This window comes from Dermacentor variabilis, chromosome 2 (assembly GCF_050947875.1).
Source record: "Dermacentor variabilis isolate Ectoservices chromosome 2, ASM5094787v1, whole genome shotgun sequence".
NCBI lineage: Eukaryota > Metazoa > Arthropoda > Arachnida > Ixodida > Ixodidae > Dermacentor > Dermacentor variabilis.
The window spans coordinates 7230867-7258285 of record NC_134569.1 but is presented as its reverse complement, the minus strand read 5'-3'; the positions used below and the strand labels follow the sequence as shown (position 1 = coordinate 7258285).

The 27419-nt window shown below is 45.3% G+C and overlaps 1 protein-coding gene across 4 annotated transcripts in view; it reads left to right on the top strand.

Annotated features, from left to right (window-relative positions):
• Window positions 1–5252: 5252 nt before the first annotated feature.
• Window positions 5253–27419, top strand: part of Dp (transcription factor Dp) — a 71037-nt gene continuing 48870 nt past the window's right edge. For 2 of the 4 annotated variants that reach the window (XM_075679584.1, XM_075679581.1), the window contains exons 1-5: window positions 5253–5346; window positions 7044–7167; window positions 14920–15026; window positions 16916–17464; window positions 26609–26775. In XM_075679584.1, the coding sequence (XP_075535699.1) occupies window positions 7093–7167; window positions 14920–15026; window positions 16916–17464; window positions 26609–26775 (898 nt within the window). In that variant the 5' untranslated portion in view covers window positions 5253–5346; window positions 7044–7092. Of the gene's footprint in view, window positions 5387–5406; window positions 5790–7043; window positions 7168–14919; window positions 15027–16915; window positions 17465–26608; window positions 26776–27419 lie in introns of those variants that run through there. The other 2 variants (XM_075679583.1, XM_075679582.1) reach the window with 2 other exon arrangements.

The following is a 27419-nucleotide window of genomic DNA, read 5'->3' as shown; positions in this document are numbered from 1 at the left end:
GCAGATGAATTGTTAGAGGCATTTCGTATTAAAGAGCAAGGTTTGTATTCAATCAATCAATCAATCAATCAATCAATCAATCAATCAATCAATCAATCAATCAATCAATCAATCAATCAATAAAAAAGTGAGCTTTATTTAAACAATTCAAGGAATGGGGGGGTGTACAAAATAGTTGGACCAATAGCCTATGTGGCTAGTAGCTGGTCCAATACACAAAAGTGCATATACAGGTCAACCAAGTACATATCTGCTCAATGAGTAAGAACATTATTTACATGACCAAGTACTTTTCTTTTTTTAAGGAAGAGCTATTACGTTTGGCTAGACAAGACAAGCGTTTACATACAAGATCAAAATTTCTGGTTACTTTTATTTCCACAGGCACAGTGTTCCAAGTTATTGTGCCAAAGAACTCTAATAATTGTTCACCGTAGACATTGCTGCAATAAGGAAGGTTTAAGTCAAAGTTAGTTGCTTGCCTGGTGTTTGCACGTGGGAAGTTAAATATGGTGTTGGGTAAGGGAAAGTTGGTGTTGAGTATTTTGTAAACTAAACAAGTGATCTTATAATTTCTTAATGCTGTGAAAGAAAGAATACATAAGGCCAGTAAACAGAACGCTACTTGGGTGATGAACTGAGGAAAATATTATTCTTAGGGCGCGTTTTTGCAACTGCACTGTAGGTGTTAAGTAAGTTTTATATGTTAGGCCCCATATTTCGCAACAATAACTCATGTGGGTATAAAACAAAAGTATATGCAACGAAGCAAAGCACGAGGAAAATATTGCCAGGCACGGGCCAGTGTGTAACAGCTGAAAGCGAGTTTTCTACAGACAACGCTAATTTGTTTTCTCCAGTGCAAGTGACTGTCTAAAGTAACACCTAAATATTTAAATGAATCAACACAATCCAGAGTTCGGTTCGCTAGAGTCAAAGTGAACGAATTGTAGTGAATTGTAGTAGCGACACATCAGTTTACTTTTGCATGCAGAAAGAAGGTTTTCCGATAGCCAGCTGTGATTAGGGTGTTGAGCAAATGAAGCTGTTTAGTAAGTTGCGCATTTGCCTGCGTGTATATATTTCATTTCATACAATAAAGAATAAACAGTCGAAAGTTGGCGCTCCCTTTGTTCCCTTCCATCCTTCCTTGTTTCCGCCAAAGCAATCATATTTATGGTCTACTCAGCAATATGAACTGACTAGCCCAGCAACATGTACTTCTGTTAATGAAAGACTCTGCCGAAGGGGTCACTGAAGACTGCAGGTTTTTTTCAGGGTCAACAAAGCACGCAAAGCAATTTGAAGAGAGGTGAACATATAGCAACGTGTTTATTCTATAGATATAGGCTATCCATACCATTAAGAATAATTGTTAATTGGCTAGCTTCCTCTCTTCAAAAGTGTAATAATCTTGGTCCTGTGTATACAGGGTCTCCCAACTATCATGCACCAAGATTTAACACTATGCGAATTTCACATGGATGGACAGAACAAAGGTAATGTTGTTTGCTGTTGCTTGGAGATACTCATAATTTTTTTTGCATTCCACCTAATGACATAGTCTTAATCACTTCTGAAATATTACAGTTAAATGAAAAGTGCCAATGAGAAAATTGCAGAGCAACATATGAAAAACTCTCGATATAGAGCTGTATATTCTGCTGCTCATAAAAGGTGCCATGTAAAAGTGTTTTGTGAGTGTGAAAGAAGCCTGCGAACACATGCAAAATTGTCATGCAACTGACCATTCGAGGCACTTGTGTCTGTTCACAGACCTCTTTCATGCTCGAAAAAACACTTGTATGCAGCACATATTGAGCGAAAGAAAGCTGTATCATCAGTATTTCTTGTTGCTCTGCAATTTTCTGATTGACACTTTTTATCTAATTCTATTATGTGAGAATTTGATTAATTAAGACTAATTATGTAATAAGGTGGAATGCGAAAAATAATCTGAGAGCAATGGCAAGCAACATTACATTGGTTCTGTCCAGCTACGTGGCATTTAAATATTTTAAATCTTGGTGCATGATATATTTGGGACACCCTGTATATTTACATATAGTCTGTGTACAGTGTTCACAGTGGAAATAAAAAAAAAATGTTGAAGTGAAAAAATATGCCTGAGGTAGCTGCGGCAGGTCGTTTAATGCGCCTGTCCTCCTATTGACAGGATTTGTAGAAATAAAGTGAAAACATGAATTAACAGCCATGCACATCCGCACCAACATATGATGCAGTAAGCTTTTAGCTGCAATAAAATTTTAAGTCAGAAAGTAGAGGCAACTCAAAAGGAACCTCAAAGGATGTGGTTAGCAGAACTGGTAATGGCACTCTAAGGGAAGGGGGGTCAGGCTCCAACTTCTCCAAGAGGGGGGGGGCTTGCCCCCCCCCCGGCGCCTATGCCTGTATACTTAAGCTAAACAGACGTTAGCATAGGCTAGTTTATTTTAAATTTTCTTTTATTGTGCCATTATCACTTAGTTGTTGCATAACCTTTAACCAACTGTTGTCAGTCTACGATGTATTTCAATTTTGTTTGTGAATTTTACCCACTTGATCCTTTAAAGGGACCCTGAAACGATTTTGACAATTTTTCACAAACGTACTGAGTCGTTAGAGTAGGTCCTTCTGATCATTAATTGATGCATCTAAGTGCTCTACGTAAAGCGTGTCATCATCATCATCATCATCATCATCATCATCATCATCAGCCTGGTTACGCCCACTGCAGGGCAAAGGCCTCTCCCATACTTCTCCAACGTAAATAAGCGTGTAATTTATTATAAGGTTTTAGAAATGTACATCACTGCTGATCGCAGCACACTGCTCCACGGAATTTTCAACCGCCCCTACCCATATGACATAAATCACCCAATTGACATGAGTAGGGTGAGCTATCCGATTGGCTGCCCAGGGCGCGTCATCGATAATTTTTCCACTTTTATGGTGAACAAATGATGTTCGTAATAGTTTGAATGTTAGTTAATTTGCTTCTATAAAAAGAAAGTAACCGAAAGAGAATGCACAAGAACAATTTCTCACTACACTTAAGCACTTCCGGCACACAGCAAGCATCGTCTGCTTGTGTTACAACGTGCTCCGTCTTCATGAGAGCTTCGCGGTCAGCGTCGGTCTGCCTTTTCGTGAGCACCATGAATCGACGCAAGCGTAGTGATTGAATATGTCAAGCTGCGACATTGTGTCCCTCTGCAAGGCAGCAGACGAGCGGAGTAGCTGCAGCGCATCTGACTGTTGCTATCCGATTGGTGCCAGAATTTGCGCGTTTGTGGCCGTCCCTTTACACCAGAGGATTACTACTACAATAGCATTTTGCGAGTCTGGTATTCGGGTAAACAAAGCGAGGGGACAGGGCCTGGCCACTTGGTGTTGCCGTTTCACGGGATGAGCAGAAGCGCAAACATGAATGATCTGCACGGTGCAGCCACCTGATGGGCACAGAACTCAATCAAACACAGTAGCAGTAACAAAGTGTATTCTTCTTTGCTGCTGGTGTAAATTTTTTGCAGGAGCATAATCCTTATCATGCTGTTTTTGTAAATGTTTAAAATGTTTTACACTTGGTTAGAGCAATATTAGCTCTTTGTTTGGCTGGTTAAGCTCTGAGGGAACAGGTGAATGGACCGTGCAGACCGATCAGGCTTCTCACGTACGCCTACATTAATGTTGCTTCATCAGCTTGAGTTTATGCCTCCACCCATCCGTATCTCTCTCTTTTTCCTTTCCTCTCTTTCCTTTTAATCCCATCTCCCCAACCCTGCTGGCGCTGAGCCGTGCTTCCGCATGGGTTGCAGAAGATAGTGCTAGCCTTTCCTCCTTTCCCACAAGAACTACTTCTCTCATCGAAAGGCCCAAAACCCGCCTGTGGTTACTTGAATGCCAGACACGTTCGGCGCTGCGACAGATTTCTCGCAACGCACACTGCTTCGATAGCTCTCGCTAGGGGTCGACTGCCAAGCAGCTGCCGGAGAGGTTGAAGAGACTTTGTGCGCTCGCTCCTAGAGTACCGGAAGTAGACGACATGACGTGCCATCATGACGCAGAGCCAACGAAGGCGGAGCTTAGCCTTGATCACTTGGCGATCGAACGAGTTGAGGATAAAATGCATGGCTATGGAGGAGGGTAACTTGTACTTGTCCGTAGCTCCCTTAATATATGAGACGCTCCACACAAGTTGTGGTGCAACTGTACCCTATGCGTCTGCATAATTTGTCCGAACCGTACGTTTCAGGGGCCCTTTAATGTGCTGGGATGGCGCGCCCTTAAAGTAATATAAATTAAATAAATAAAAGCGGGTGTTTGGCACACATGTTGATGAGTGAAGCACGTGAGCTGTTGGGTTTAATTTGTGCCACTTGATCTTTGTGTCAAGCGCGCGTCTCTCGAACTTTATTCTGTATTTTGAATTCCATACATGATTAAAGGCTGCATGCTCCAAATAAAAATAAAACAGTCCTGAGTAATCGCGCACAATGTGCGTGCCTTATTGTCTGTGTCACTTTAATTTGTCGTTAACCACGAAATCATTTATCAGCGATCGCACAAAACTTCAGTAAAGCATTGCGTATTATAATTAGCCATAATGTTTCGCGCTGTACCTTATGTGTGGTCAAATAAAACGAGCACTTGTTTCGGGGTCGTTATGGGTCCCATTGAGATTTAACAAGGAACCCTCTGTGGCCCCGAAACGTAAATTATATGTCTGTTTTCTTTCAACCTTAATTAGATGAACGCTCGTTTTATATCGACCATGTAGTGCACCGTCGCCTGACGATCGAGTGTTCGTTGAACAGCTACATACCTTATGTTTACGTTAGTGCGACCGCTGTCACCGAATTTAGACATATCAAATACAGCGAAAACGGACACATATAGAGCCCTGCACACGGACACTTTCGATCGCATCGATCCAGATCGAAATTCCTCCCGCAGCTTGAGTAAAGGATCCAATCGCGACCGAGAAATTCGATCCTGATCGGGCTCACTCGCGATCGAAATTGCGCTGTGTCACATCCGCATTTTGTGCAGCAGAGCAACAAGTGATGCATGATTTGTTTGTACCGGTCACTTAACGCACGGAGCAAGTTAGTACGCTTCTGCGGATTATTTCTTTTCAAAGCGCCCGCGTTTTACATCATGCTCCGTCCCATAGAGTTTCCTACTCCGTTCAACGTTGCTCCGTCTCCGTCACACCGTCACTTCATGTTATTGTAGGAAACTAGATGTTCTAGTACAGAGTCAGGTGTGATCGAGGGCGACATCTGGTAGCGGCGGCTACTGCCTGTTGGCGCCAAAAAAAAGCGCCATTTGCCGGCCGTTGAGGTGAGCTCTCTTCGCAAGTGCGGTGAAACTCGTGCTCACAGTTGAGTTACCGCTGTCGGTACTCGTTTGAAATCGTGCCTATTTATTGTCGGACCGCGCTTGTTACTCGAGCACGCTGCAGCGGTCTCCGGTTCTGCCGACGGTTGCGAAAGTCTTGCTGCAGGCTTCCCTTCGGTGCAGTCGAATTCTGGGCGCACGAGCTAAAGAACAGCGGTGCATGCGCTTGCCTTTCTTCCTGCATCGACGAAGGCGTCGCAGAAAAGACGCACACGTGTGAAATAACGGTTGGGAGGGATGTCCTTGGACTGGTCTGCCTGCGGCGCCATTTGGCAACGGACGCAAACCGCACTTGTAGCCCCACAAAAGTTCAGAGCGATCCCCCTAGTTATTTGCTGTGCGTGAAACACAACCGCGTTAGCTTAGGCAGCGCGGGCACGTTGCAGGTGCGTACTTTGTATAGACACAACGGAACGAAGGGCGTTGTGGTTTCATGTGCGTCCCGTCTCCAGTAGTTAACAGGGTACACCCATAGAAACGGTTTTCACGCGTTTAGCCAATGGCTAAGGGGCGCGTACACATTGGTTAGAGCAAAAAGAAATAGTAATTGAAAAAAAGAAAAAGACGTCATTCTCCGACATCTAAATGTAGATCTCTGCAAAGCAGGGGGTTGCACAAGTGTGCCGTACGTGCGAAACTTCGTGTGGCTACGGTAATTGTTCTTCGGTGGTGTAACGTCCCGGAGCAGCGAGAGCTGCCGTTCTTCAGCTGAGGCGCGGTGCACGCTGGTAATTTCTACATCCACCCCCCCCCCCCCCACCCCCCTTGTCGGAATGCGGCCAAGAATCGCACCCACGACGTCATTATCAGCGGCGGACTGTCCTTCCTGCTTTGCAAAGCACCCTCTCTTTTTTGCTCGAGAAATGTACAACCAAGCGAGTTTCCACAAATTTGTAGCATAGGTTACAAGGCAATCGCTCAAATCACTTGAAATGCAGTCTATCAGATTGATTTTCCTTTGATGTACAATTGGCATAGAATGCTTGACCTGTCATGATATTTTTTGGTTTGTGGGATTCAATGCAGGAATTTGCAGGCATGCATATTTCAGTGCTTGCTTTTATAAAAGGTGCAAATTCTTAGTCAATGTCTGGTGCAGTATTTGTCAAATATTTTGGTTTTTAGGTGTGCTTGCTCTTACATTATGGCTGAAGCCGTTACTTGGGACATCTGTGGCTGTTTATTACTCTCTCTGTTTCTCACACATTGTTTCTCACAAATATTCTTTGGCTGTAACTTTGTTCCTTACGCCTTTATTTGAGGAGGAAAGCACTTGATATGGGTAATCAAAATGAAGAGGCTGCCCATGAGAAAGCTGGTGAATGGTCTTATGAAGATCTTGTCCCGAATCCTGATATGTACAGTTGAGATGCTGAGGTTGTCTTGCAATGTAGACAATTAACAAGCTGATCCGTGGCGTGACAGTCTTCTGTTTATTGTTTTATTATAAAGAATAAGACGACCTTATTGTTCTACAAAAAAAAAAAAACCCAGTCAGAGCAACAGTAGCGTATAGTCCATAGGAATTATCATTGTTATGTGTAGTATGCATATATCCCTGCTCGATGGGAAAATGAGTGGTTGAGACAAATTTTTCTCCATTATAAACATGGTAAAAGAAGATGCCCTGGTTTTTCTAGGTGCTGCCTGAAAACCTGTTGTCCATGCACAGCGCCTTATGTGTAGGATATGAGTGGCCAGCAGCAACTGATGGTGGTGGGTGGCAGTCTTCACATGGACCTGCTGCCCAAGGGCTCACCTGTGGTACGTCATCGAAATGGCACTATTGCACAAATGCAGTCCTCATATGTTGCTCAATCCTGTGTGTAAGCATATTGTCAGGCCAACTGACCTTTTATCATCTGTGGATGCTACATTACTGAGTTACTGACTTCAAGAGACCTTGTGTCATTGCTTTGTTGTTGCAAGTTAGAGCAGCACCATTTTATATTTGCCCATTAGTCCATGACTGTCACCTGAAGGGAAGAATGTAGGGTCAGTGGCACAACTGTGCTTCTCAGCTTGATGCTGAGGCTCTAAAGTCTTCATATTTGGCCCTTTCTGTGGTTTAGTGACTTTTGCTGTGTTCTGTACAGGGTGTCATTTTGGCTTAGTTTCCGAATGTGACATCTTGGTCACTTCCTGATTCTGTGGGCTATTACAGCCATTGTTCATCTTGTGTGGCACAAAATACTGTAGAGCATTTTAAGTTGTAGTGTGTAGTGGGCCCCTTTTAATATGAAGGGACAGGTTCTTGGTACCATGTAGTCTCATCATAGTAAACCAGTTCAGAATTTAGATGTGAGTAGAGTCACTTGAACGTTACCCTATTGCCACAAGATTGCTTAAGACTAAAATGAATTTATTAAGATGTGATTTGTAGGTGTTTGTTGCACAATACCATGACTGTGCTGCATAACACATCTTCAGCTGTTGCTGCACTGCAAATCAAAGATGGTGACTAGGAAGGGCAGTTGAGCTGCATACTGTTCCTTTGAAAATGCATGATTCAAAGTGTAACAGTGTAGCTTTCACAATCGTCATCAACAGCCTATTTCTATGTCCACTGTAGGACGAAGGCCTCTTAGTGTAATCTCCAATTACCTCTGTCCTGCACCAAATGATTTCCAACTTGTGCTTGCAAATTTCCTAATTTCATCACCCCACCTAGTTTTCTGCCATCCTTCACTGTTCTTTCCTTCTCTGGCAGCCATTCTGTAACTCTGATGGTCCACCGTTTATCAGTCTTGCGCATTACATAGCCTGCCCACCTCTATTTCTTTCTTTTAATGTCAATTAGATTATCGGCTATCCCTGTTTGCTCTCTGATCCCCACCACTCTCTTCCTGTCTCGTAATGTTTCGCCTAACAGTTTCGTTCCATCGCCCTCTGCACAGTCCTTGTTCTCGAGCTTCTTTGGCAACCTCCAGGTTTCTGCCCCATATGTTAGCATTTGTAGAACGCATTGATTGTACACCTTTCTTTTCAATGATACAAGGTAATCTCCCAGTAACGATCTGGCAATGCTTGTTGTATGCACTCCAACCAATTTTTTTTCTTCTGCAAATTTGCCTCTCTTTATCAGGGTAAGTGACCCAGTAAGTGACCAAGAGGCCAATGGAAACTGACCCTGGCAACGTTTAAAACCCAAACTCTCTTGAGTGAGGCTAGCTTAACAGGACTCTTTGAGGAACTATCAGGCATTGTTTGGGATATCATTGGCCTTAGTGAGGTTGGAACAACGTTAGTGCTGACTAATGGCCACGTCGTCTGCTATAGAGGACTCCCAGATAAGAAGCAATACAGGGTAGGATTGCTAATCCATAAGGACGTAGCAGGCAACATTGACGAATTCTACAGCATTAATGAGAGAGTAGCAGCAGTCATAGTAAAACTTAAAAGCATAAAACATAATAAGCAGTATGTGGAAATAAATGGATCATGCTCCTGGTTTTTTGGGGTAACTTCAGGCGTACCTCAGGGATCAGTGCTGGGTCCAGTACTGTTTAATATTTATATTAATGACCTAGTTAAAATTGTGGAATCACCTGCTCGTGTCAAATTGTTTGCAGATTATTGTGTTATATTTAGCAACATTCGGACGGTCTCTGATCAGCTTTTTCTGGAAGAAACCTTGGATAGGTTGGCAGAATGGTGCAGTGAATGGGATATGGTTATTAATCATGACAAAACAGTGCATATGTGTATTACAAATAAGTTAAGAACGCTAGAATACTTGTACAAAATAAAGGATAATAAGATTAGGAAAGTAGGAAGCTGCAAATACTTGGGGATAACTTTAACTTCACGTCTATCCTGGGTGCCTCACATAGACAATATAACCTGTGCAGCCCGAAAAAGATTAGGACTTCTAAAGGTTAAATTAGGTGACTCCACATCCTCATTAAGATTAAAAGCCTATAAAATGTACGTTAAGCCTCTCTTAGAATATTCGAGTATCGTTTGGGATCCTCACACAGTGGTAGGTATTGAAAAACTAGAAAGAATTCAAAGGTTAGCCGCGTGCTTCATTTATAAGCGCTTCAAACGACTTGATTCCCCAACGAGTATGCTGGAAGCCGCAAACTTGGAACCACGAACTGATCGAAGAAAAATTGCCAGATTAAATTTCTTTCGCCAGCTTTATTACGGGAAATTAGGAATACAACCACGTGACTATATTATTAAGGACACATCTCGAATTTCCCGTCACAAACACAGCCAGTATTTAAAACAGATCTTTGCACGAACAAACCTTTTCAAAAACTCATTTTTTCCTAAAACAATCAATGATTGAAATGCCCTACCTGGAAATTCCCACTGGTTACAGCCACCCACTTGATGAATCTTGTTGACTGTAACCCTTGTATATATTTGTATGTTTGCTTTTTCTTGTATTTGCTCACGTAGCCCCCCCCCCCCTCCTGCTTGGACAGATGTCCACAGTATTGTGAAAATAAATAAAAATAAATAAAATAAAAATAATAAAAGGTATGGAATAAAGCTAGTACAAACCTATGCTCCAACCTCCAGTCATGATGATGATGGAATAGATAAGTTTTATGAAGATGTTGAATTAGCCATGAGAAAAGTGCAAACTCGGTATATTGTAGTCATGGGTGACTTCAATGCAAAAGTGTGGAAAAGGCAGGCTGCGGAACAATAAATTGGCAACTATGGCGTCGATTAGGAATGCTAGAGTAGAGATGCTGGTAGAATTCGTGGGAAGGAATAAGCTGGTGAATAATGAACACCTTTTTCAGGAAGCGTAGCAACAGAAAGTGGGACCTGAAAAAGCCCTAATGGTGAAACAAGAAATGAAATTGATTTCACACTTTCTGCCAATCCCAGGATAGTGCAGGATGTAGAAGTGTTAGGTAGGGTAAAGGTGCAGTTATCATGGTTAGTGAGGTATTATAGGATTCACCTCAATTTGATGAGAGAAATAGTAAACTTGATCAGGAAGAAACAGGTCAACCTGCATGCAGTAAGGGTAAAAGCAGACCAATTCAGGCCAGCACTTTCAAACAAATATGCAGCCTTAGGACAGAGAGAGGAAAGGGACGTAGAGGTAATGAATGAAACCGTAGCTAGGCTGGCTTCACAAGAAGCAATTGAAGTGGGAGGCAAGGCACCAAGGCAATCAGTAGGCAAGCTCTCCCAAGTAACAAAGCACCTAATAAAGAAATGATAAAGAATGAAAGTGTCCAACTCAATAGATAAGATAGAATTTGTGGAACTGTCAAAACCGATCAACAAGGCGAACGGAAGTGATATTCGAAATTATAAGGAGAGAAAGACTGAGGAAGCAGTAAAAAATGGACGCAGCCTGAAAACAGTGAGAAGGGAACTAGGCATCGTACAATGCAAGATGTATGCACTGAAAGATAGGCAGGGTAATATGATCAGCAATCCATAATATATAGTAAAAGCAGCGGAAGAATTTTGTACTGACCTGTGCAGTACCCGAAGCAGCCATGGTACCTCCATTTGAAATAGTAAGGAACAGGTTACAGAGATTCCTTCTATAACCAGTGATGAAGTTAGAAAGGCCTTGCAAGACATGAAATGGGAGAAAGTGGCAGGAGAAGATGAGTATTTAATCAAAGATGGAAGAGGCATAATGCTTGAAAAACTGGCGGCCCTTCTTATGAACTGTCTATCGACGTCAGTGATCCCAGAGAACTCGAAGAATGCCAGCGTTATACTAATCCACAAAAAGGGAGACGTTAAAGAATAAAAAATGATAGGCTTGTTAGCTTACTCCTAGTATTGTGCCAAATATTCACCAAGATAACTTGCAATAAAATAAGGGCAACATTAGACTCAACCAAACGAACAGGCTGGCTTCAAGAAGGGATACTGCACAGTGGATAAGTCAGGTAATCGAGAAATCCGCAGAGCACAATAAGCCTCTCTATATGGCTTTCATAGATTACGAAAGGACATTTGATTCAGTAGAGATACCAGAAGTCATAGAGGCATTCTGTAATCAAGGAGTACAGGCCGCGTACGTAAATATCTTACAAAATATCTACACAGATTCCACAGCTACCTTAATTCTTCACAAGACATGAAGGAAGATACCTATAAAGAAGGGAATCAGACAAGGAGACACAATCTCTCCAATGTTATTCACTGCATGCTTGGAAGAAGTATTCAAGCTATTAAACTGGGAAGGCTTAGGAATAAGGATCGGCGGTGAAAACCTCAGCAACCTTCGATTTGCAGATGACATTGTCCTGTTCAGTAACACTGGAAATGAGTTACAACAAATTATTGAGGACCTTAACAGAGAGAGTGTAAGGGTGGGGCTGAAGATTAATATGCAGAAGACAAAGATAATGATCAATAGCCAGGCAAGGGAACAAGAGTTCAGGATCGCCAGTCAGCCTCTAGAGTCTGTGAAGGAGGTCATTTACCTAGGTCAATTACTCACAGGGAATCCTGATCATGAGAAGGAAATTTACAGAAGAATAAAAATGGGTTGGAGCGCATACGGTAGACATTGTCAGCTCCTGACTGGAAGTTTACTATTATCATTGAAAAGAAAGGTGCACAGTCAGTGCATTTTACTGATGCTAACATATGGGGCAGAAAGTTGGGGACTGACAAAGAAGCTTGAGAACACGTTAAGGAAATCTAGCTAATAAGGAGAATATACATCTTGCTGACCATTGTAGTAGCTGTCCCACTTGTGAACCACGTTTCTGTATCGTGAAAATCTTAGGCAAGAGCAAGCAAAAAACTGCTTGTGAAATGTTAGAGGCATTTTTTATCAGAAAAGCTGATCAGGATTGTGTAAGCAAAACATCGATTGCAATGTACAATGCAGAAATGAAATTCCTTTCGCGCCTGGTTTAATCACTTCCTGTCTGACGAATCCCATTTTTCCTTGTGATGGTGCGTCTGCGGAGCTTGTAGATATATATTACCTCTGGGTCTGGCTTCTATAAAATCAGTTGTTAGTTTGCTCCTGTGTTCATCTTCCTTTCTGTTGTGCCACCCTGTTGCGCTGTATTTCAAGATGGTTCTCCTGTCAAAATACCAACTAGCTCAGCATTCAACTCTTTTAAAGTTAAAGACCGCGCAAAGAGTGATGGAACAAGGAATGTTAGGCATAATGTTAAGACATAGAAAGAGAGCAGTGTGGATTAGAGAGCAAATGGGGATAGGCGATATTCTAGTTGACATTAAGAGAAAAAAAATGGGAGCTGGGCAAGTCATGTGATGCATAGGTTAGATAACCGGTGGACCATTAGGGTTGCAAAATAGGTGCCAAGAGAAGGGAAGCACAGTACAGGACAACAGAAGACTAGGTGGGGCGATGAAATTGGGAAATTCGTGGGAGCTGGTTGGAATCGGTTGGCGCGGGACAGACGTATTGGAGATAGCAGGGAGAGGGCTTCGTCCTGCAGTAGACATCAAATAGGCTGATGATGATGATGAAACATACTCCTTCAGAGACCTAGAGGCTGACTGGTAATCCTGAACTCTTGTCTCCTTGCCAGGGTATTGATCATTATCTTTGTCTTCTGCATATTAATCTTCAAACGCACTCTTATCTGTTAAGTTCTTCATTCATTTGTTTCGTCCTCAGTGTTGCTGATCATGACAATCTCATCTGCAAACCGAAGGTTGCTGAGATATTTGCCATTGATCTTCACTCCTAAGCCTTCAGAGTTTAGTAGATTGAATTCTTCTGAGCATGCAGTGAATAGCATTGGAGAGACTGTGTCTCCTTGCCTGACCCCTTCTTATTTATTTATTTATTGATACTGCAATCCCACTTTGGGGATTTTGGTAGGAGGGTACATATGTTGAAAAGATCACAAGAAAGGCGACCAACAAATACATAGATACGTAACAGTAAATAAACTAATATAAACTAAAATAGAAGGCATACGGTAAGTACTAGGTTAGACACGATGTAAACAAGGTAAGTGAAGGCTGTTGAACTTGTGTGTTAGTAAGCTGGTTCCATTTCGTTATTGTCTTTTTAGGTATCTTTCTACTTGTGGAGAATCAAGGTAGCTGTGAAATCTTTGTAGATATTTTCCAAGATATTCACGTATGCCTCCTCTACTCCTTGATTACGTAAAGCCTCTATGAGTGATGGTATCTCTACTGAATCAAATGCCTTTTCATAATCTATGAAAGCCATATAGAGAGGTTGATTGTACTCTGCAGATTTCTCAATTACCTGATTTATGACATGGATGTGATCTATTGTAGAGTATTTCTTCCTGAAGCCAGCCTTTAACAACTCTGTGCTCTGCGGCTTTGTCAAGATTGCTTCAGTGGTATATACTACTCACTTATAACTAATTTAGCCAACGTGAAATTTTGTTGCAATTGGGTAAAGCTGCTGTGATACATTGTGGCGCGTCCATAGCGAATGGCGACTTGGATTTCAGACGAGTGGTTGCTCTTGAGGGTATATTCTTTCTTCTGTGTAATAGTACTTTGTTATTATCTTAAAGGCTGGTGTCTTGGGCGACTAATAATTCGATCAGGGTTTGTTTACTATACTGCAGGGTGATACTGTATGGATACTAGCTTTAATGGTGCAGAGAGTAATGTTCATTGGGTACATCATTTCACGAATAAAGTCTATTGCTAATGGACATTTTGTTCTTGCATTTGCTATTAATTGTGCATGTGTTGACTCAAAGCAAGGACTGGATGAGAACTGTGCTTGGTGAACGAGGTGCGCATGAACCTGACAAAAGATGGGCTGGTGTGGTGCTTGTGCCCAGGAAGAGGAGGGGCGCAGCACCACGCTGAGTGCACGAGTTTCACTAGAACAATCTTCAAAATGCACCAGAATTCATTCGGCATTCTACATGACATAAGAAAAGGAATATTTAGCTAGCAATAAAATCTCGGCCATGCTCAGTGCATATGCACACCTTCCCTGCCGTCACTACGATGCCACTCATCCTCACTGCTTTCCTGCTGTGTAAGAAAAATGCTCTCACAAATTGTTGTCTCTTTAATCCTGCTCTGTTGTAGAATCTACCTGGCTCTTCACCCTGAGCTGGTGTGCCACAGTTAAAGAAAACTTGTTACCAGAGTTGCCCTGCCAAGCACTGTCATTGCCGGCATCCTGTGTGGCAGCGAAGTCATTTTGGTACATTAGATGTAATTTTTAGGGTTCCGAGGTAGTACAAATGGTGCTCTTTGGCCATCCCTAGCACTTGTGCCGAAAAAAAAACCCTTGCATCATTATCGTGTGGCGCAAATACCAGTTACTTTGCTAGTGATGCTGCAGATGCTTAGTATTTATGGTACCTGTGCTCGGGACTAGCCTTCAATCAGTCGCTATGCACGCAAGAAGTACAATGAACTTAAGCAGTCCTTATGTCGGCTGTTTTTGCGTGGAATGGGTCTTTCTGGTGCGAATGGGCTGCCTTCTCTATTTGCTCACAGTGCTACTGTGTTATGCTCTGCTTGATTCTGTGCATGTCTTAGCAGCAGCAGCAGTGAAACAAAGCTGTTCTTTTTCCTCTGCAGATCCTGAGCCAGCGGTCACTCTTTGGACGGCTGCCAGGTGCCCAGGCGCCTGAGGCAGCACACTGGAGCACCAAGCGAGCACAAGAGGATCCAGACTTTCCAGACCTGTGAGAACATTACTTTTGCATGAATCCACTCGAGGCTGGAAGGAACAAATGAGCGAATTTATTTCCTGACTCAGGTATAAAGAAAGTGTAGTGAAAAAGAAGACAGGGGCATTTTGACTTAGCTCTGTGCACAAGTGGCAATGGGCATGCGCACAGAATCGTTTTATGTGTCTGGAGTATAGTTGGTACTGTCAGTGAAAGTTTGTGAATGGGTTTCATCCCTGTAGTTTGTCTTTGACCACATAGACACACTGAAAGATTCAGCCGTGAAGGTACTGAAATAATAAAGAAAACGCTATGCCCTCAGAATTGCACCCATCTTTTATGTGCTACCTTGCTGAAAGACAGGCAGCACAATTTTGTGCACACTAAAAGTGTTTTCAAAAGTTGTAAGTTGGCCATAACGGGAAAATAATTTCTATGTTTCATGGTAACACATGTTGCAGGACATAACATTACTTAAAGGAACCCTGGAAGGATTTTGACGATCTTGTGGAAACATATTGAGTCATTAAGGTTGGCCCTTCTTATCATTAGGTGATGCATTTAAGCACTCTGCATAAAGTGTGTAATTTATTATAATGTTTTAAAAATGTACATCGCTACCGATCACAGCATCATCATACCTTGGTGGGGGAAGCAGCGCACTGACAAGGAAAAGGCAAAGGCACGCAAGATAACACGACACTCGTAACTACTTTATTTCAGAACAAATACTTTCTATTTATATACCTGTGCACCCTCAGACGTCAAAGATAAGCAAGGCAAAAGACATTTTCAAATTCATGTACCCGTGCGTACTTGGGTGTCAAAGATAGGCAACCAATCTATCATGGTGTGCAATCCTATCCTATTTGTTGCACCTCTAACAAAAAATTCTTTATTAGAGATTCTTTTTCTTCTCTTTCTTTTTCCTAGTGTTCTTCCAAAAAGGCAACCTCACGATGGCTCAGAAGAACAAATGGTTGACTGATAAGCCCTCTGATCTCAGTCCTCACTGAGTCTTCCGGAAGAAAGTAGGCGTTCTGCCCCTCAGTTAGCTACTCAAACTTCTCCAGCTAGTCCACAAGGAGATGTGGAAAGTCAGTGTGCTTGCTGGAACGCGGTGGTTCCCGACAAGCTCAAAGATGCGCTTGGCAGTAGTATTGTCGCATAGTCATTCCAGCTACTTGAGGCAACAGGAAAGGGTCTAAACGCTGCGTTCAGCTCTTGCATTGTGTGTTGCGGACAATCCAGTGGGGTGTTAAGTATAGTGGTAGAGCATCCATGCTACAGCAGTGGGGTTCTTGGTTTGAACACAATTTGATCCTTATGTTATATTAATTTATTAAGGCATTTGAGCATGGTTTTACAAATAGTGCCAAATACTTAACTCATAACTGCTTCCATGCAGTAAAAGCCACATTTTAGCCCAAGGTGGGAAGCACTGACTCTAATAGATAGCACACAACTTGCAGTGCTGTGATCAGTGTCATTTGCTGAAAACGTTCTGCGCATGAATGTCTCAAATCGACACCTTACCTTTGCACATGCAGTGCCCGTGTTGCTAAAGCTTGATGCTGGTTGACCACTGTCTCGTGCACCAGAGCATGCAGCACGACAGAGGCCTTGTGACGGGTCTTGTGCTGCTGCTATTAACGCCCACGCTTGGTCGATATCATGGCGGTGCAGTTGGTTGCCCAACTCTTGTTGGCTGCGGAATTTGAGTTCAAATTGACAGTGTAACATAGCATTGTGAACTTGAAGAATAATGTTCAGGGTGGCTATGTAAAAATGCTTTGTGATAGACACACTGGTAAATTATAATAGGAAGAAAGTTTCTTTGAGCTAGTAAATAGTTTGGTGCTGCCTAACACCTGTAGCGTCATTATAATTCTTTCTCGTGGCAGCAAGCGACGATGCAAGGGTAGCGGAGACAAGGGCAGCAAGGGCCTTCGTCACTTCTCCATGAAGGTGTGCGAGAAGGTGCAACGCAAGGGGACGACCTCGTACAACGAGGTTGCCGACGAGCTGGTGGCCGAGTTTGCAGCCCCCGAGGTGACAGGGCTCTCGTCACGAGGTGGCACGGCCGACCAGGCTTACGACCAGAAGAATATTCGACGTCGAGTATATGATGCACTCAATGTGCTTATGGCCATGAATATTATCTCCAAGGAGAAGAAGGAGATTCGCTGGCTTGGACTGCCCACCAACTCGGCCCAGGAGTGCCAGCGACTCGAGCAGGAAAAGCAGCGGCGTCTCGAGGTGATTGCTGCCAAGCGGCAGCAGCTGTACGACTTGCTGCTGCAGCAGATTGCCTACAAGAACCTTGTGGAGCGCAACAAGGCTCTTGAGCGCAACCGGCAGGCCCCTGCACCTGCTTCCACCATACCTCTGCCGTTCATCATCATCAACACCAACAAGCAGACCGTCATTGACTGCAGCATCTCCAATGACAAGTATGTTGCCTGTTTGCCTCCATGCTGTATGCATGCAGTCTTTGTTGCAGCTTGCTATAAACTCCATATAGCCTCGTCACACTGATCTGGTCACAAGCAGCATTACCATGTGTCCTGAATGCAGCCGACTTTGACAGGACGAACAAAATTCTTCTGATTATCCAGAGGGCCCAATAAAAAAAAAAGGCATGAGAAATGTGTGAACATGCCGCTGGGGACTTCATTCGGCAGCAACCGCTTGATTCTGATGCGGCCCTTGAATGAAATGCACATGCAGTTTTTATGGATTCATTAATGCAAAACAATGTGCACCCAAATTTGAAATGCACCAGATTTATATTTTAAGAAAGTTGGCATGCTTTTGATTTTGGCACTCACAAATAAGATGAAACCTGTAGAATTTACGTTAATGTCCATCGTCTTCAAACTCAAATATAGCATTTAACTCTATATATTGACTATGGTGTGTCGTCCTCCATGTGGTCCTTTGTTTGACTTAAAAATTGTAACAGCACAAACACATGCATCCACAAAGTAACAAGGACGAGACACAAGCGCTGACTGTCAACTAAATTTTATTGATGGAAGACGGATACCTTATATAAGGGGAAAGGCAGAAGTGAAGGAGCAAGGGGGTTATACAATCAGGGAAAAAAATTACATTACTCATCGATGAACGAACGTGCCGGCAGTCCACGGAAACAGACACAGAAAAACAAGTTAAAGTGCGTAAGCACCCCCTCTGTATCGCTTTCTGCTGCAGAGCTTCAATTTTTGAAAGCGACCGCTTACTGATTTCATTGCATGTTTGTATCCCTCGCCTTTTTTCTAGTTTTCTTGTTTTTCTGTGTCTGTTTCCGTGGGCTGCCGGCACATTCGTTCATCGATGCGCAATGTAATTTTTTTCCCCGATTGTATAACTCCCTTGCCCCTTCACTTCTGCCTTTCCCCTTATATAAGGTATCCGTCAATAAAATTTAGTTGACAGTTGGCGCTTGTGTCTCGTCCTTGTTACTTTGTGGATGCATGTCTTTGCGCTGCTGCAATTTTTAAGTCAAGTATGCACCAACTCGCTCAGAAAGAAGTTTTAATTGTCCTTTGTGTTTGGTGTCCCACAAGTCTTTGAATGACTCTGCAACTATTGCGATGGGATGGTGGAGGGTTTTTGCCATGCATGTATAGTGCTGATCTCTTTTTTGATACTGCAGTGAAATTCCGGTAATTCAAAATCTCTTAATTTGTTACTCAAATGAGACTTTTGTTGCGCAATATCATTTGAGTAATGGATTACCAACTTGCCCGGAATGCTGCTCTGTTAATTTGATTGACGGATAATTCGAACTGCTCTGTTGGTCTCGGTAAAGTGCTATCTATGCATTTGAATAGAGAAAAGCTGCCATGAATTTGAACTACAGAAACTGCGCAACAGTTACTTCGAACAAAATTTCTCAATCCATGGACTGCTTTTCAGACAAACTGTAGCCGAAGGTTCAATGCATACATAGTCTGCCACAGAAATGAGGAGGAAAGAGATGCACTGTGAGAAGCTGAGAGCGAACCAGCGCTAGCAGAATGGCGCGTGGCCTACTGTCACCTACCCCACCATCCCTATAGCGCGTGCGTTATCGCATCACAGCGCACTGCTCGCCCTCTCTCCATGGGTACGCTTTATCACACTCGCACGCACTGGATCACATCATCTCCAACATTGGCCATGTGGGAGGACGGCGAGCATCCAGGCCACCATCCTTCTCCGCTCAGCCTCACATCCACAGCAAATGGCACGAGGAGAGGCGCGCGGTGTTATCGCTCTTGGGCTTAATATGGAGCATAGGTGTCTTCCCGCACATGTCGTCGCGCGCTGATGGCGGGAAGGTAAGACCTTTAGCGTGAGGCCAGTGGCGGTTTTGTGCACTGCACTGCAAAAATAAACGGGTGCCATAATTAAAAGGGGCTTCTTTTAGTCTAAACTCCATTTCATTTGGATATATTTCCTGTCCCCTTGGAATTCGAATTTGCTAGCTCCTATTGTATTTTGTGCATATTCGACACTACTGGTTTTTGAGAGGTGCTGCTGTCTCCACGTAGTCATGCTCCCTCACTTGAAATAGTGTTTCCACTCGCTGAGGTGCACAACTCAACTTGTTTGCCTCCCAGCACTCGCTCACGTGCACGTCTTCTACCTCTAAGACATGCATGGAGGCTATCTTATTGTCTGTTACGACACTGCTATCATGTTTCTGGTAACTTAAGTGTAGGCCTGCACTGTGGAAGTTCAGAGGTATTGATAAGTTTTCTTTTTCTTTGCCTTGGTTGCAGTTTATGTATTGCCATACACTGGCCTGTAAACTGCCCTGGTTTTGGTACAGCCATGTGCCGTGCTGCTTTTCGCAGTGACTGCTCAAGCGTTTTTTTTTTTCCCCTTTAATGTCTAACATGTTTTTAGCCATAAGTCTCGCTATAGACATTATAGGGTGCTTGTGTGTGTACTATTGGTGTGGGTGCAGTGTTTTTTATACGAAGTATTGTTTGTAATAAATTTTTACTGCATTCATGAGTTTTAAACCATTTCCTATTACTGCAAACTGCAATTAAAGAAATTGATGATAGGGGCATGTCGAGCACAGCTCTTAGGCGCCCGTTCCTGCACCGAGCATCGGCGTCCCTTGTAGCCGAGCGAAAGAGCATAGTGAAGGATGCAAAAGTGAAGGTAGAGAGCAGGAGTAGGAAAGCAGAGAAGGAGGGTGCAGTGGAACCATGAGGCCTAAAGCAGAGGAAGAGGGTATGGCAAAAGCATGAGAAGAAAGGCACATTGCTGTGCAAGATGGGCTCTGCAATGACTATGGCTACGAGATGGTGCCCCAATACCATATCGGAAACAAAGTGCTGCATAAGCGGAGGTCTGTCTGCCACGGCTGCTGTGAATTGCACCCATGCATCACTCATGTGCCGCCTCATGATCTCCCGACTAGCGAGGCAGTCTCGTCACACTCCATTTGCAATGTGCCGCACGAGGCAGATTGTGTGCGCCGACCAATATATTGCAAAATGAAAACACGTGTAGAGCTGCGCTCAAATTTTGCATTACGGAGTATCGTAATCATAGGTAAATGTTTGTGCAAAAATTCAACCCTCATAGGGTTAAACTAACCATTTTGCCAGCTCATGCTGCAACACATTGAAACTTTGTGATGCGACTTTGTTACTGCTGATTTAGCATGTAAAACAATGCTTATTGAATAAGCCTTCGTAATGCGTTATCAGATTTTCTAAGAAGAAAGGGTTTGATTTCTGACTTGCCAGTTAAAGTCTTATAGAAGTATATTTAAAATTTTTATCATATATTTCTAGCTGGATGCATAAGACTGGTATACCGTAGAACCTCGTTGATACCAGTCTGTCAAATCGAACCTATACCAAAAACCATACCCATATTGTTACGTAAGAAGACTCAAATGAAAAGCTATATACAAGTATATTTACAACGTAATACGCCGCACTTGGCCAAGAGGCAACAGCCCGCGCTAGCCTCCAATCGTCGTCGTCGTCGTCTTCTTACTGCTCGCCTCTTCGTCATCGGTAATACTATTCCGTAGCACTACCCCCGGCGGCAAAAGCGCCGTCCCGGAGCGACTAAAGGCCGGACTTGGAAACAGTGTAGTAGGCCTTGAGCCTACTGACGTGCACGACATCACTAGGTGCCATAGTAGATGACGAGGTTGAGCTCACAGGGGCAATTTCGTACGTCACAGGCGTCACCTGGCGCAGCACGCGGTAGGGCCCTGTGTATCGCGAAAGGAGCTTTTGTGAAAGTCCGACGTGACGAGAGGGCGACCACAAGAGCACGAGCGCACCAGGCGAAAACTGTACGTCACGGTGGTGGGCGTTGTACTGACGCTGCTGAGTGGTTTGGGAGTCCGTCAGTCGAGCACGGGCAAGCTGGCGTGCATGGTCGGCGAGGGCGATGGCGTCGCGCGCATACTCGCTTGTTGAGATCGAAGCAGGAGGAAGTGCCGTGTCAAGGGGCAAGGTCGGTTCGCGACCGTAGAGCAGATAAAAGGGAGAAAATCCGGCGGTGTCGTGCCGGGAAGAATTATAAGCGAATGTGACGTAAGGAAGGGCAATGTCCCAGTCGTGGTGGTCCTTGGAAACGTACTTTGACAGCATATCGGTAAAAGTACGGTTTAACCGCTCTGTCAGGCCATTGGTTTGAGGATGGTATGAGGTAGTCAGCTTGTGTTGAGTGGAGCAGGAACGTACAATGTCGGCGATAACTTTCGAGAGAAAGTTACGACCACGGTCAGTGAGCAGCTGTCGCGGGGCGCCATGAAGTAAGATAATGTCACGCAAGAGAAAGTCCGCGACGTCAGTGGCGCAACTGGTAGGGAGAGCCCGCGTGATAGCGTATCGGGTGGCGTAATCAGTTGCGACGGCTACCCATTTGTTCCCAGAGGATGACGTGGGAAAGGGACCGAGGAGGTCTAATCCAACACGAAAGAATGGTTCCACAGGGACAGTGATCGGCTGGAGATGACCGGCCGGTAGCACCTGAGGTGTTTTCCGACGCTGGCAGGTATCACAGGCAGCAACATAGTGTCGGACGGAGCGAGCGAGACCAGGCCAATAGAAGCGGCGGCGGACGCGATCGTACGTGCGGGTTACGCCAAGATGTCCTGCAGTAGGTGCGTCATGCATCTCAAAGAGCACAGTCTGTCGTAGATGTTTTGGCACGACAAGAAGATCAGATTCGTCAGGAAGGAAGTTCCTTCGGTACAGAATGCCGCCCTGGAGGACATATCGGCGAACGGATGCGTCGGTAGGTGTAGAGCGCAGACGCTCGATGAGTACTCGCAGCGATAGGTCTCGGTACTGCTCATCGGCGATGTTAGCGAAGGCAGACACAGAGAAAATGCCGTCGGCGGTACTACTGTCGGCGTCGTCAGGCTCGTCTACCGGGTAGCGAGACAGGCAGTCAGCGTCCTTGTGTAGTCGGCCAGATTTGTAGGTGACAGAGAACGAATATTCTTGGAGGCGTAAGGCCCAGCGACCAAGTCTTCCTGAAGGGTCTTTCAATGAGCATAACCAACAAAGCGCGTGATGGTCTGTGATAACGGAAAAGGGTCGGCCATATAAGTATGGGCGGAACTTCGCAACCGCCCAAACTAGGGCCAGACACTCACGCTCAGTGATGGAATAGTTGCGCTCCGCGGGTGAGAGGAGCCTGCTGGCGTAAGCGATAACACGGTCGTTGCCGCGCTGGCGTTGTGCCAGTACTGCGCCGATTCCGTGACCGCTGGCATCAGTACGAACTTCGGTAGGCGCAGAAGGATCGAAATGGGCCAGAACGGGAGGCGTTGTGAGAACGTCGATTAGATGCGAGAATGCAGAGGCCTCGTTATCGCCCCACTGGAAAGGGGCGTCTTTTTTCAAAAGCTCGGTTAGTGGTCGTGCTATGGCCGCGAAATTTTTCACGAAACGGCGGAAGTAGGAACAAAGGCCAATGAAGCTGCGCACATCCTTGACACACTTTGGAACAGGGAAGTGCGTAACAGCATGGATCTTGCCTGGGTCCGGTTGCACTCCGTTCGCGTCAACGAGATGTCCAAGGACGGTAATCTGGCGACGGCCGAATTGGCACTTCGATGCGGTCAGTTGCAGACCGGCGCGACGAAAAACGTCCAGAACTGCCGAGAGGCGCTCGAGGTGCGTAGCGAACGTTGGGGAGAATACTATGACGTCGTCCAAGTAGCACAGGCATGTGGACCATTTGAAACCGTGAAGAAGGGAGTCCATCATGCGTTCAAAAGTGGCAGGAGCGTTACATAGACCAAACGGCATCACTTTGAATTGATAAAGACCGTCCGGAGTTACAAAAGCAGTCTTCTCGCGGTCGAGATCGTCCACGGCAATCTGCCAGTAGCCGGAGCGGAGGTCAATAGAAGAGAAGTAGCGAGCACCATGGAGGCAGTCAAGGGCGTCATCGATCCGAGGTAGGGGATACACGTCCTTTTTGGTAACCCTGTTAAGGTGCCGATAATCCACGCAAAAGCGCCATGAGCCATCCTTCTTTTTTACCAGTACAACCGGTGACGCCCATGGACTACATGACGGTTCTATGATGTTATTGGCAAGCATTTTGCGAACTTCAGCGTGAATAACTTGACGCTCAACCGGTGACACTCGATACGGGCGGCGATGAATAGGAGGGGCATCGCCGGTATTAATGCGATGTTTAACAGTTGTAGTTTGGGCCAAAGGACGATCGTTAAAGTCAAAAATATCGTTGTAGGAAAACAGAACGCGGTAGAGCTCACGAGCGTGCTCGGACGGCATGTCGGGCGCAATCATTTTCTGTAAGTCGGCGATGGTACAAGTTGTCGACTGAGATGGTAGAGGAGGATCGGCTGAATTGCTGTCTACCTCAATAGATGCTATTGAGTGATCCTCGAATGAGCAAAGCTGGGCCAGAGACATCCCGCGTGGCAGCACTTGTGTCGTCAAGCCAAAATTGACCACTGGCAGGCAGATGCAATTAGCCGTAATAGATAAAACGGTATGAGGTACCGTGATCCCGTGTGTAAGGAGAACGTCTTGTATAGGAGCCGCGATATAGTGACCGTCGGGCACTGGTGGGGATGACACTAGGTCAACGTAAGTCAGTGCCGTAGGTGGCAAGCGAACAAAGTCGACGGAACTGAGGCGACTGGGGTGTGGTTCAGCGGGATCCAGAACAGGCAGGTCAAGGCGGAGAGTACTGGCGGAACAATCAATGAGAGCAGAATGTGCGGAGAGGAAGTCTAAGCCGAGGATGATGTCGTGGGGACAGTGGGCGATGACTGTGAATAACACGACTGTTGAGCGATCGGCGAAGGAGACGCGGGCGGCACACATACCAATTACGGGGGCTGTTCCGCCATCGGCGACACGGACAACAAGCGTCGTGGCGGGCGTGATTATTTTTTTCAGGCGGGTACGAAAGTCCGCGCTCATTACCGACAAATGCGCCCCAGTGTCTATAAGAGCAGATACAGGAACACCGTCGACTTGCACGTCAAGAAGGTTCAGATGAGTGGGCAACGTCAGAGGAGGATTTGGCGGCGTAGGGAGCAATGCAGCGTCACCTCGAGGCGCTGCATCATTTAGTTTTCCGGCTGGGAGCGGCGTCTGAAGGGAGTCGGCGAAAAGGAGCGACGGGGCTGGGGAGAGCGAGATTGTCGTCGTTGGGGCGAAGGTGAACGAGAATAGGGGCGGTTCGGCGCAGGAGAGTCAGTGGCGGCATTATCGGAGCGTGCGGCATAAGGACGAGAAGGGCCACCCGAGGGGCGAGAATAGGCAGTATAAGCAGGCCGGGTCGGGGAAGTCCAGCGACTTCGACAGTGCCGAGAAATGTGCCCGATGCGACGGCAGTGAAAACAAATGGGCTTGTCGTCAGCAGTGCGCCATTCAGCTGGGTTGCGGAAACGTTGTGGGCAAGAGGATGCGGGACGGGGCGGAATCGAAGAAGCCGGTTGGGTATCAGGGTGATGGGCCGAGCAGGTGGTGTGAAGGCCCATGTTTTCGAACTCCTGGCGGATAACTGCCTGGATCAGGGAAACCGTGACTGCCGGTGCGTTGGTGGGACTGGAGTCGAAGGCAGCCGGATAGGCGGCCTCAATCTCACGCCGAACGATCTTGGTAATATCGCCGGTGTTGTTGGGACGAGGAGCGTCGGCACAGGAAGAAGTCGCTGGGGTGTTGGGCAAACGGGCAAACTGCTGATCGATACGTCTGCTTTTAGCGAGTTCCAGGCGGCGGCACTCTTTGATAACAGCATCCACCGTCGCGACGTTGTTGAATACGAGCAAGTTGAAGGCGTCATCGGCAATGCCTTTGAGGATGTGGGATACCTTGTCTGACTCAGGCATGTGTGCATCAACTTTGCGGCACAGAGCCAAGACGTCCTGAATGTACGTGACATAGGGCTCTGTTGACGTCTGCACACGGCCGGAAAGCGCCTTCTGCGCGGCAAGTTTGTGACCGTAGGGGTTGCCGAACAAGTCTCGGAGCTTTTGCTTGAACGAATCCCAACTGGTGAGCTCCTCTTCGTGCGTCCGAAACCAAACTCGAGGTGTGCCACCGAGATAAAAGACTACGTTGGCGAGCATGATAGTAGGGTCCCACCGGTTATTGCGGCTGACGTGTTCGTACAGGCTGATCCAGTCGTCGACGTCGTCCCCATCTTTGCCCGAGAATACGCCAGGATCACGAGGAGCAGGGAGAGTGATGTAGGTCGTCGAAGTGGCAGCAGGGGTCGGAGCCGGCGGAGTCGGGTTGTCGTCGCCGGGAGCCATGAAGGTAGGCTCGACGTACCGCCCACTGCGAAGCTCCGTGACGAGGTACAGGGAACGTCCACCTCCACCAGATATGTTACGTAAGAAGACGCAAATGAAAAGCTATATACAAGTATATTTACAACGTAATACGCCGCACTTGGCCAAGAGGCAACAGCCCGCGCTAGCCTCCAATCGTCGTCGTCGTCTTCTTACTGCTCGCCTCTTCGTCACCGGTAATAGTATTCCGTAGCAATATTGAAATTCTAGCCGAAACTGAACCCGAACTGATATTCTTCAGATATCCCTGAACCTGAACCGAACCTGAACCGAAAAAAAAATAATTACAGTTCAGCACAGGACGGTTCAAGCATAAATAAAACTTTACAGTGATTAGGTTATGATCGTGAAAATTTGTGTTTTGGAAGATTGTGTTGCATTTTGTCATTGTCACTTTTCTTTTTCTTTAGTTTTAGAATTTATGCTGTGACGGTGTGCTGTTGCCATGAGGCGTGAAATTTTTTTGTCAATGGCAAACACAGCTGGTAAGTACTCTTGTGACGAATTAAGACGTAAAGCTGGGCTAATTGGTTGGAGTAGTTCGACATATTTGCAAGGCTGCAAAGACGGAAGCACCTAACTCAGAAAAGATGAGATGTGGGTGCTCAGCACCCATCCTGTCCTTCTGGTGTCGTAGGCTTCCATTTTTTCCGTTCTATAAGTATGTCAAACTCCCTTTGTAGACCTGTCAGAAAAAAAGGTGGGGCTCAGAAGCTATGAAAATAGCTACTGCTGTCACGTCATTGCTGTTGCGCTTTTGCCTCTCTTTGCACAGGTCGGAGTACCTGTTCCATTTTGATGACACATTTGAGATCCACGATGACATTGAGGTACTGAAGCGCATGGGGCTGGCCCTGGGTCTGGACAAGGGCACCTGCTCCCCCGAGGACCTGGAACGTGCTCGTCGCATGGTGCCTCGCAGCTTGGAACCCTACGTGCGCCGTGAGTAGCTTTTTTCTTGGCTGTTCATGAGATTAGTGGTCGCTACATGTTGGAAAGCATACCATTGACAAGCCTCTCTGTCTCATCTCTATCACTAGAAAGAACCTTCTTGGCTTGTGAAGTCCTTTCTTCAAGTACAGGTTGAGGGCACAAAATGTTTTTGGCTCTACATACACACCCGTGAGCAAAAGTATACGCCATACAGGAGCTGCTTGTGCCAGGCTGCATCAACGTGCCAGCACGGTGCCTGTTGTCAAGAGTCTCGCCTGCACGGGGGTGCGCATGTGCATCCCACCATATCTCACGTTCGCGGTTCTTTCTGCGTTCATTTTACCTTGCTATTATTTTATGCCATTTTGTGCACGAGTTTTATCAGCATTTCATGATTGTGGTTTTTCGTGCATATAATAATAATAATAATAATAATAATAATAATAATAATAATAACAATAATAATAATAATAATAATAATAATAATAATGATGATGATGATGATGATGATGGTGATGATGATAACTTTATTTCCATCAGTGACTGATGGCTGAGACTGCGAGTAAAAGTCGCTTTAGAGGCAAGCGACTTGATTAGAGCCTGCAGCCTCCTCTACAAGGCAAACAGCGATTGAACAGGAGATATATATACAT